General features: G+C 38.4%; 1 protein-coding gene across 1 annotated transcript in view; it reads right to left on the bottom strand.

The window, feature by feature from the left end:
• LOC105994946 (ran-binding protein 17-like) overlaps window positions 1-11844 on the bottom strand; it is a 51858-nt gene that overhangs the window by 29736 nt on the left and 10278 nt on the right. The window contains exons 2-5 of the mRNA XM_013028615.1: window positions 9883-9957; window positions 8239-8288; window positions 5844-5990; window positions 1679-1769 (exon numbers count right to left, since the gene is read on the bottom strand). Coding sequence (XP_012884069.1) covers window positions 1679-1769; window positions 5844-5990; window positions 8239-8288; window positions 9883-9957 — 363 coding nt within the window. The remainder of the gene's footprint in view (window positions 1-1678; window positions 1770-5843; window positions 5991-8238; window positions 8289-9882; window positions 9958-11844) is intronic.

The raw sequence follows: 11844 nt of genomic DNA on the forward strand, positions 1-11844 counted from the left end.
TGTAATCAATAGTTAACAACATTCCAAAACACAAAGTACTAGGCCCAGATGGGTTGGTTCATCAGTTAATATTACAAAATACTTAGTAAGAAATTACACCAATTCTTTATAAAATACTCCAACAGATAGAAGGAATTGTTCTTAAGCCACTTAATCTATCTATCTATTTATCTATCTATCTATCTATCTATCTATCTATCTATCTATCTATCTATCTATCTATCTATTTTTAGTAGAACAGAGAATCAAACCTAGGGCCTCTTGCAAGGACTAAGCTTGTCTATGCAACATTATCTTAATACCCAGACCAATGACATCACAACAAAATTATAGACTAATATCGCTCATGAATACAGAACTTTAAGGTACATAAATAATGATAAATAAATAAATAAATAAATAAATAAATGATAAAGTGGGATTTGTATTAAGTATTCAAGGCTATTTAAACATTTGAAAATCATCAATACAGTAAAGCCTAAAAATCACATGATATCAACACATTCAGGAAAATCACTTAACTCTCAAGCCAACTCAGAAGAATTTCGTCAACTTGTAAATTAGTACAGCCACTATGGAAGTCAGTCTGGAGGTTCCATAAAATACTAAGAACTATTGTATGATTCTGCTGTTCCACTCTGGAGGAAGGTAAGTCTGAATACAACAGAGATGTCTGCATGCCATGTTTACTGCAACACTAGTTACAACAGCCAAGCTATAAAATCAGCATAGGTGCATATCATCAGATGAATGGATAAAGAAAATATAGTATCTGTACACCGTGATGTATAATTCAGCCAGGAAGCAGAATGAAATTAGGTCATCTACAGGAAAAATGGATGGATGTGGTTATCTGGCTTAGTGAAGTAAGTCCAACTCAGAAAGACAAATATGGTATGTCTTCTCTAATATGCAGAATCCTAATCCATTAAATAAAAACAAACACACAAACAAAAAGACATACACCAGCCACGCAATGGTGGCTCATGTCTGTAATCCTTTCTACTCAAGAGCCTGAGATCTGAGGATTGCAGCTCAAAACCAGCTGGGACAGGACATCCATGAGACTCTATCTCTAATAAGATACTCAAAAAAGATGGAAGTGGAGCTGTGGCTCAAGTGGTAGAATGTCTTGAGGATAAAAAGATCAGGGACAGTGCCCAAGCCCTATTCAAGCCCCAGGACTAGGGGACAGGAGGACAGGACAGGAGGACAGGAGGACAGGGAGACACGGAGACAGACAGACAGACACACACACACACACACACACACACACACACATACGCACGCACGCACGCACGCACTCACACACGCACCCCTAATTGGGAAACTATATGGTGTGAAGGGATAAAAGGGAGAGACAAGGAAGGGTAGTGGGGGGTGAATACAATCAAATTGTATGTATACCTGTGTGGAAATGTTATAAGGAAACCCAGTATTTTGCATAATTTTATAAATCACTTTTTAAAAACAGGAGGAACATATTAAAGAATCAATTACCTTGTAATATACTTTAAAATAATATGCAATAGATTCTAAAGCAAACAAATAAAGGAAAAAGGAAACAACAAAAAAGACAGAACCAAATAATTTGTAGACCTGCTAAGAGTACAGCATACCTAAAAGGAAAAGTTGATTTTTAAAGTGGTATTTGTTAAACAGTATATAAATCACTTACTGATATCTATCCTCTGTTCAACAGGCAAAGGGCTGATTCGACTAACAAGTTTTGAAAGACATGTTGCTGCAAGGAGCTGAGCATAGGATGTCTGTAAAAAATAATCATTTTTATTACCATTGAGAAAAAATAATCAAACATTAGGATCAGGACTTTTTCTAAGCAAAACAGAGAATTTGACTGACTTTCCAATAGGGCAGATTTATAGATAAAGCATACCTGAGACACATATATAGAGGTGTGAATAATGACCACGTATGCACATACAATCCCTTTTCAATGATCACTCGTCCATGCAGGGGTAGGTAGTCACCTCAACAAGTAATCAGCAAAAATAAACAATGACCAGTTTAAATAAAATACTCTTACTGGGGCCTACCATTATGTCATCATATTCATCTGGTTCACTCTTCATTATGTTGTGATGATCGCTCCTTACAAATCACTTCCCATGACCTCTGTGATCCTTCAGACTACATCCTGACTGTACTTTCTCCCATCACTAATTTTCTATAAATGTGGAACTACCTTCAAAATCCAGTTCAGTTATTTACTAGACACCCCTCACTCTGGAATTCCTTGCCAAGATAGCCCTTCTTTTTTTCTTTAGATCAGGCCTTGGCAAAAAAATAATCTGTGAATCCAATCAAGCATGCTTTTGCACACTTTGTGAACTAAAAATGGTTTTTTATGAGCAGTTGAAAAACAATTAAAATATATGAGATCCACAAAGTTTATTAAAACATACCCTCCTCATTTATTTACAGACTGTCTATGGCTACTGCGACATAATGGCAGAGCTGACTAGTTAGGACAGACCACACAGTCCTCACTCATGTCTACTAGTCAGGGAACCCTGAAGTTCAACGATGTAGTTATAACTCTGGTGTCTACATAACATGGCAGGCACCTTTCACCCTTACATCTACCATGAAAAAGCAAGGAAAACAAGAGAAAAGTGGGCTTTAAAAACCTGTATTTAGTTAATGGCAAAATAATAAGCTGTTTTTGCAATGGTACTATAGCTATCTTCAAACAATGTGTACTAACAGTACCAACCAAGTACTTACCACACTATTCCCAACTCAGAGAAAACAGATAGAAAAAGTAGAAAATTTAAGACAGAAAAATTTCTTTAAAAAACAAACAATAAAATGAGGCTGCAACCAAAGTGAAGTGTCAAATGGCTCCTGTCAGCCAGGCAAGGAAAGCCTCTTAGTATTGTTGAATCAGTGAAGTCAATGGTACTGCACTGTAGCAATGTTCACAGAGAAAATAAACTCGCAGTGAGAACAAATGCTCAGAGATGACCATACTGGAGCAATCCAAGGTGAAGACGACAAATGATTTCAGTGAGCAGATAACTGTTACTAAAATTACTCACACTGTTGTTGTCAATATTTACTAACACCCTAATCCAGATTTTCATACTTGGAATGAAGCAATTAAAAACTAAGCTTCTATGAAGTCTGTGTAACTACAGAATATTTTCAAAGAAGTTGAAGAAACATTAATTATATAACCTTAAATAGAATCTGCTGGACACTGATGATAAAAATATATGGAGCAGAAAAATACTTACTTGAATGTATAAACCATATATAAATATATATACATATATAAATATATATACACTAAAGTCCATGATTATGCATTATTAGATGTTCTGTAGTGAATTTCTAAGCCTATCATAAGTTAATCAGAGGAATTAGCAATGAACTTTTGTGAATTTATCTCCAATCCTTTGAATTTTAGTCACAGAAACTGAATAGTCTGTGTGTGTGTGTGTGCGCGCACGCGCGCTTCTGAGCTCAAGGATAGCACTCTAGCACTTGAGCCACAGCTCCACTTCTCACTTTTTTTGGTGTTAATTGGAGATAAGAGTCACACTGACTTTTTTGCCCCCCAACCCCCAGCCCCAATCCTCAGATCTCAGCCTCCTGAGAGCTGGGATTACAGGTGTGAGCCACCTATACTCAGCTGAATATTCTGATTTGCCCCACCACACAACAGTTTAATAGTTTATCATGTAAAGCTTTAGTAGCATATTATGTGAAGCTATAGTGTAACTTTTTTAAATTCAGGGCTAAGAATAAAATGTTCCTTGATAGAAAGACCAGGCTACTGTTGTCCAATTTAAAATTACCTTTTATTGTAAACATGGTAATGTCTTTTGATGTATTCAACCTAAAACTCACGAAAAGCAAACAATGCAGTACTTACGCAAAGGTGACTGCAATGACCAACAACAAAGCAGCCACTGCAACAGGAACTAACACTGTCTGAATCACAAGGAATGCTAACCTTATACATTTCCCTTAGTGCTTAAAGTTAAAACAAGGAGTGGTGAGATCTCTATTCCCAGATATATTTTCAAATTTCCAAACTACATCTCCAGCAGACCGATGAACCTTGATACAACCCTAAAGGAAATTTCCATATTTCAGAATCCATTTAGCTAAGTAACTGAGGGCTTTTACCTAATCCACAATTGGAAATGATTAATCTGCAATGAAATGACATGCTCAAAGGCAGTATCAAGAGAAGCTTTAATAGAATTCTATAAATGCTTTCTAACTGATAAATGTGCTTAATTAAAAACATATGCTTATGGACTGATATTAGTATCTGGCATTACCTATGCATCTGAAAAGGTATTTTCAAAGATGAAATAGTAACATTTCATTACAGATCAGCATGAACATATCAGCATCTGCCATCAACGCTGATGTGACAGGGACACCCACTCTGAACTCCAACTGACCCTTAAAAGAACTGTTGTATTCATTAATAGACATGTACTGAAAAACTGTATTTGAATATTGTAGCTTGGATTTCACCAATAAAAATTCGTGAACATTTGTTTTTCCTCTTGTTACAGACACACAGTAGATCCTTGGTTTCCATGGAGATATGGCCCCTAAAACCACAGTGCTCAGAATACAGAGCTGAGCATTGTACCGCAGATGCTTGACTCATTTTTCCCATAATGACCAATCTTTGCAGAAGACATGCTACCTTTCATCAAGCCTACAAACCTTCTCGCTTCTCACTCTACCGTGCTCTTGGCACTGTTTGCTTCCCAGAAGGCTTATTTTTACAAAGCTGATGGCAGGGAGACACTCAACAGACACAACAATTTAAACATGACTAATGATAACACAGGGTTAAGAGTGGAACTGCATCAACCAACGCCTAACGTTCATGCGGGAATCAGAAACTGCGTTTGAGAGTTTGCCTGTTGTTTTTTTGTTTTTGTTTTTGGTCGGTCGTGGGGCTTGAACTCTGGGCCTAGGCACTGTCCCTGAGTTCTCTAGCTCAAAACAAGCACTCTACCACTTAAGCCACCTCACCACTTCTGGTTTTCTGGTTGTTAGCTGGAGATAAGAGTCTCACATGGTTTCCTGCCCCAGCTGGCTTTGAACTGCAATCCTCGGATCTCAGCTTCCTGAGTAGCTAGAATGACAGGCATGAGCCACCAGGGCCTACCTTTTGTTGTTTTAATTAATTTACTTATCTTTGACCACACTTGGTCAAAAACCACATATAATAAATCTATAAGTAAGGCTGGCTTGCTTCCTGTTATTTCACAAAACCTCAAATCTACTGTATGTTCCTTTGCAGAGAATTTCTTCAACTCTGCTCTAAATTGTAGTCTCTCGCTTTGGTGCCCTCCATACCTTTGCTAGCTCTTATATATCTATACCCCAACCAATAAGCCACCTTAACTCATGTACATAACGCAAGTAAACAGTAGGGTGCTTGGTTTTACATTTAAGTATTAACTGAAATGCTGAATGAATAGTTATAAATATCTAGAAAGGAGACAGGCAACAGACAGGACTATTCTCAATAATCATTTCAGGTTTCAAAGTTATTACAACATAATTATATCACTTAAGATTTTTTTATTGTTTCTGAAGTGTATATTGCACTCAATAACCTTAGGAATCAAAAAACAATTTGTATTTATTCCTGGTTCCACTTCCTTGCTCTTCTCTAAGTTTGCTTCCCTGGTTTTCAGCTCTTTCCCTGATTAATCTGATAGTGAAATAAGCTATAATGCAACAACATGTGGCAAAAACTACCAATGTCATTGAATCTGACACACACACGTTCATTAACATTTCTCTTTCATAGTTAAACACTGGTATCACATACTTACTGTTCCTTGTTCTAGTAACAGCTGGCACTTGCTGAGACATTCTGGGCTGTCAATGAGCTCCAAGAGTGCTTTCTCAGCTTCTATCCTTTGCGTAAGATCAGACCCTATGTAGAGATGAGTACACAATGCTTCCAATTCAGCCAAACTCTTAAGGAAAAAAAGGTCACATTTTAGTTTATGATAAGGTAAATATATCCATGGAAAACAAGAGTTCAAAATTGTTAAAACAGGGATACTGGAGGACCCATTGCAACAATGAGATGTACAAGTCCTTATGTCGAAAAACAAACTTTACAACTTTGGGGGGGGAGGATGCGGGGGGGGTACGAAGGGATGGGAAGGGGAAACAAAGCAGGTGGCTACAATGCTTGCTAAGAAATGTGCTCATTATCTTACCCATGTAATTGTAACCCCTCTGTACAGTATTTTCACAATAAAAATATAAAAAAACAAGAGTTCAAATATCATGCCCGTATATACATTCATTCAATATATATTTAGTGAGCTGCAACTAAGTACTGAAGGACACAGCAGCGAGTTAACTAGGCACACCTCCTATTTCCCCAATTCCTTAGAAACTGATAGCAATGTAACAGAATTCTAAGAGAATATAAAGGGAAAGAAAACTTGCCTAATCCAAGGAATTAGAGAAGGTACACCTAAAGTAACATTTATACTGAACTGTTAAACCTGAAAGGGTAGTTCAAACATGAAAGACCAGAAGGTAGTCTAAGAAAACGAACAGTATTCACCAGAGTAGTTCAGCAATAGAAAGCTTACCTAACAAGTGTAAGGTCCCAACCAAATTCAACCTCCACTACCACAAAATAATAATAGCAATTAATTAATTAAAAAGTCATTGCGGCTAGTAAACAGCAAGGAAGAAATGCCAAATGAGGCCAGAAATAGGTAGGGGGAACAATCCAAATGGCAGATAACTCAATTTATATTAATTCTTTTAGGTTGGAAAGTTTTCCATTGTTTGCTTACTAAAAGAAGCAATTACAAATACCTACTGGTCTTTTGAATTCATAGTGACTCTATCATTTTTTGAACTGTCATTTTTTTGACTCCATGGTATTTATAACAAGGCAATAACTAATTATTTGCTAGCAACTGCCTTTTAAGATTAACTAATTCATTCTATTTACAAATATAATTTCATCTGAGAATATAGGACCAATGGAAACAGCCCGAATTTTTTTCCCCATGGTACTATGGTTTGAACTCAGGGCCTTATACTTGCTAGGCAGGAGTTCTATTAATGAACCACACCTCCAGCCCTATTTTTTGGGGGGGGGTCCAGTTGTGGGGCCTGAACTCTTGGCCTGGGTGCTGTCCCTCAGCTCTTCAGCTCAAGGCTAGCGCTCTACCACTTGAGCCACAGCACCACTTCCGGCTGCTTTTTTTTTCCTGCTTATGTGGTGCTGAGGAATCGAACGCAGGGCCTTAAGCATGCAAGGCAAGCACTCTACCACTGAGCCAACTTCCCAGCCCTCCAGCCCTATTTTTTTGCAGGTATTTTTAAGATATGATCTTTGCTCTCACATTACATATGCCTGGACCACAATCCACCTGTATATAGGTAGGTAGGTAGGTAGGTAGGTAGGTAGGTAGGTAGGTAGGTAGGTAGGTAGGTAGATAGGTACCTAGGTAGGTAGGTAGGTACATAGGTACATATATATGTATGCACGCATATATTTACTAGTACTGGGGCTTCGACTCAGGACCTCACACTTTCCCTTGGCTTTCATAGCTGTCACTCTTCCACCTGGAGCCACACCCCCACTTCTAGCTTTTTGCTGGATATTAGGAGGTAAAGAGTTCTGTGGATTTGTTGGCAGTGGCTACCTCCAAACCTCAATTCTCAGATGGTGCCCACTGTGATCTACCTGAGGCTTCCCATAGTCTCCAGGAGGACAGTATGGGCCTCCACGGGAGATGGTGATCTGGTGGAATTTTTGTACAGGCTGGCCTACAACCTCGATCTCCCCATTTTCAGCCTCTCAAAGCAAGCATCACAGGCAGGAGACACCAATGCCCAACTCAACCTCAAAGAACTTGAAAATTAGTTCAGAATTCCTTTTCACTTAAAAGAATTTTTGTTAAAGGCATTTTACTAACACAAATGACTTCACCTGAAACTTGAATTACAAATTTATCCTTGAGGACAAAAATACTGGCATACATTTCAAAATCATGTAGGCAAATGAAGGTAATGGGAAATCTGAAGAAATGCCAATTTTGGTCCTTCCTACACTGGATTTTCATGTGGCAGCCTTACACCTACACTACTCTACACAGTCCCTCAAATAATAAGAACAGACGAGTATCACTGAAATGGAGACTCCCGAGGCTCTCTACATTCTTTTCTCCTCACTCCTCCTTAACTCACCACAGCATTTTGCACTTCATTAACTACGTTGTAGCCTTGGGAATTTGCTGCTAGAATGGAAATAAAAGTTCTGAAGTGTTGAGTTGGTTAAGAGAAAGAACCACAATGGACTACATTTCAGACATTTCCCCACCTAGAATGAATTTATAAGACCAGATTACTACTATAAATTATTGTTTACCACACTAATATTCACAGAAAAGTTTTTGGTTCATAAACACATATGAATTAGCTTATTTTCCTTTTTTCTGTTTTTTATTTTTTCTTCACCAGTTCTGGGGCTTGAACTCAGGGCCTGGGCTAGCACTTTACCACTTGAGCTCCACAGTGCCACGTTTGGCTTTTTCTGAGTAGCTTATTGGAGATAGGAGTCTCACAGACTTTTCTCCCAAGCTGGCTTTGAACCATGATCCTCAGATCTCAGACTCCTGAGTAACTAGGATTATAGGCATGAGCCACCAACACCCAGCGAATTCTCTTATTTTCTCCAGGGTAAGAAACACAAAAATGAAAAGAGCTACCTTCTCTCTTATCATCAACCTCAGAAATTTTCCCTTTCAACTAAAAATCTGAAGATCCAAACTTTAAACTGATAATACCTAGCATATTATGATTCTACTGTTGTGCATTCTTATAGCCCCAAGATTCTATTTATTTACTTATGTATTTATTTACTGTGCAGGTGCCTCTCAAATTTCTGATGGCACTTTTTCTCTCTGGACTTTCTTATCAGTATATCTGAATGCTGGATTGACCTACTGTAAGTACACCTTCTAAATATTTCTATTTAGCAGAAATTGCCATAGTTATATTGCACAGATTTTGCTTTTTTTGAGACTGCCTTTTGCAAGCTACAACTTTAAATATACAAGCTTTTATTAAATAACTAACTGCCCATATGTCGTTCACTTTTTAAAGAAATTCAGTTTGCCCATTTGATTTAATGACACTCAAAACAGAAGCGGGGGTTGGAGGTGTGGCTCAGTTGGTAGAACACTAGCCAATGAGTGCAAATATCAGGCACTGAATTCTTTTTGGTCTTTGGTCCAAGACCAAAAAGAAAAAGACACAACAAGACTGTTGTGCAAATTAAATTGTATTTAAGTCAACAATGCTACCAATCAATTACTCTTTGTTCTAAAGATATTTCAAATTATAACCAAATGAAAAGTAGTACAAGGTTAAAAGGTCTGAACTCTTTCAAAAGACTACAAAAGGGAAATCAAATTTTCTTTCACCATAATGGTAACAAACACATGCTGATTACAGAAAACCTTTTTAGAAAAAACAGATACATACATAAAGACCTTACCTGGTGGAAAAGCATTATAACTATTCAAACTATCTGCTAATTAGCATATGACTTTCTCTTAAGAGTATTGACACTCGAGTACTGACAAAGTAACATAAGCTTCACACATTGATGTGTAAGAGTACGGTTACTATGACAATGCCTCTGAAACAGATGTCAGCTTATTGACATCGTGACAAGGTTTGGGCTATTGAAGTTTCTATAAGGTTAATAGCAACATAACCCATGTAAGTAACTAGTAAGTACAACCAGAACACCTGTACATATCTTTTCTATGAAGTAACTATCAAAGAGATAGTACTCAATTATCATACTCAATGATGTAATCTGACCTGCATCTAATAACTTGATTCTTGCCTCTGTATTTGACATAACTGTGTATCGTATACCAGCTCCCACATGTGTATCTATCAACAGATGAATGTGGAGTCAACTGCAGATGAAAACAGCTATGTTGTCTGGCTCCTCAGTAACAGAAAGCTGACATGGGTTTCCCAGCTGGACAGAGGGGGCAGCAGAACAGGAGAATAAAGGACAAGGGTAGCAAACAGGAAGGATGACAGAGGGGCTCAGAAACACAAGGAAAGTTGGGAGATTATGTATATTTCCATGACTTTGATTTCTGTGACAGCTTTACAAATGTATACACTTAATTGCAGTTTAAGCATATGCATTTTATAGTGAGTCAATTAGACTTCAATAAAGCTAAAGTAAGAAAGAATGAAGACTTTTGTCTCAGGAAAATAAATATTCCCTAATAATAAAAACATATAAACCACAAAATTCCCACTTCAATTAAATTGAAAGCTCTTTTCAATTACTTCCCTATATCTCTCTGCCTTCTGGAATTAAGCTTCTTGATTGCCCTTCATAGACACTATCTTCATTTTGGAGTAACTCATTTCCCCAAACTCTCTGCTTTCTTCTTCCTCTTACTACCAGTTCCTGAGCTCCCTAAAGGTTTATTCCTAGATGTCTTGGAACTCTTCTACTATAAATCAAATAATGCTTGCTTAAGTACTTCATCATTTACTGCAGTATCACTATCTGAAAAACAGACACCCCAAATCCATATAATTTCAATATTCCCATTTTACAGCTGAAGCTGACACACCATATATATGTGAGTGGTTAAAGTCTATGAAGTTCAACTTTACAACTGAATTTTAGGTCAATTAAGTCTATACAATCCAATTCTGCCGATGGATGTCCAGGCACCGTTGCCTCCTGAACCTGCTGTTCTGTCACCCTTCTCCTCTAGCTGCAGATGAGGCCCGGTTTACCCTACTTTCAACCACAACTGTTCTCCACCTTTGGAGGATCTACAAATGCCTTCCAGCGGAAGCTCGAGCAGCCTCAAATCTCAAAAAAGTAACAATATATTTCCCATAGATTTCAACTTCAAGTGTCTACTTTCAGGGGTTCCAGGTCTAGACCAGGATCCAAATTTTCAAGCTTGTTATTATTTTTTCCTTTTGTCTCTCCCTACTCTTCCCTGTTGAGTTCAAAACTTGACTTCACCCAGAAAGAAGTCTGTCATCTATCCTCAATCTCTGGGATGTAACCTATAAACAAGTAACCATTCTCAATCACATCTCGATCAAAGCTGGGAGCCTGACTTGAGGATTAAAACCCTCTTTCTGGAACCATCCTCAATTATTTCCTTTATTCTCTCTTAATTTTCAACAAGCAGTTGCATCTTGGCTCTTTCTTGGTGCCCACAGCTTACTTGTTAATTCTCTTTCCTTCCTCTCCTCCTCTCCTCATCCAGGTGGCTAACTTTAACTAGCCACCCAGTCCAGTAGTGGCAGTGGGATCTCACAGTGGAAAGAACAAGGAACTTATGGGTTGTTAGGCCTACTCTAGTTCTGCCACCTTGACCGGGCCACACCTGTTCTAAGACTCACTGTGTCCAGAAATTTAAAACATTCATATGCACACTCTCCAGAAATAAAGTGTACACACTATTCTCTGAGGGCTAGTGCTCAGTTCCCAAAAAGCACTGCAAAGCTTTACATGCCAGGTGCGGATTTTCACCGTTTCCAACGCTCCTGGGGTAAACTGGCACACCGAGCGGTACACAAGCCACAGGGAGTCCAACGACAAGCTTCAGGGTTCCGTTTTGCTTTCTGGAACCCAGATCCCACTCGGTCACATCCCCCTCTATTTTAGTTTGCGCAAGGACTGGGTCTTGAGACTCCAAGCCTCTTACTCTTGGCCTTCTCACCCCAAGACCTCACTAGAGCCAAGAAACGCCCCAGCCCAGAGGAGGGGCCGCCCGCCCGTCCGCCCGC

This window comes from Dipodomys ordii, unplaced genomic scaffold (assembly GCF_000151885.1).
Source record: "Dipodomys ordii isolate 6190 unplaced genomic scaffold, Dord_2.0 Scaffold112, whole genome shotgun sequence".
Taxonomy (NCBI): Eukaryota; Metazoa; Chordata; class Mammalia; order Rodentia; family Heteromyidae; genus Dipodomys; species Dipodomys ordii.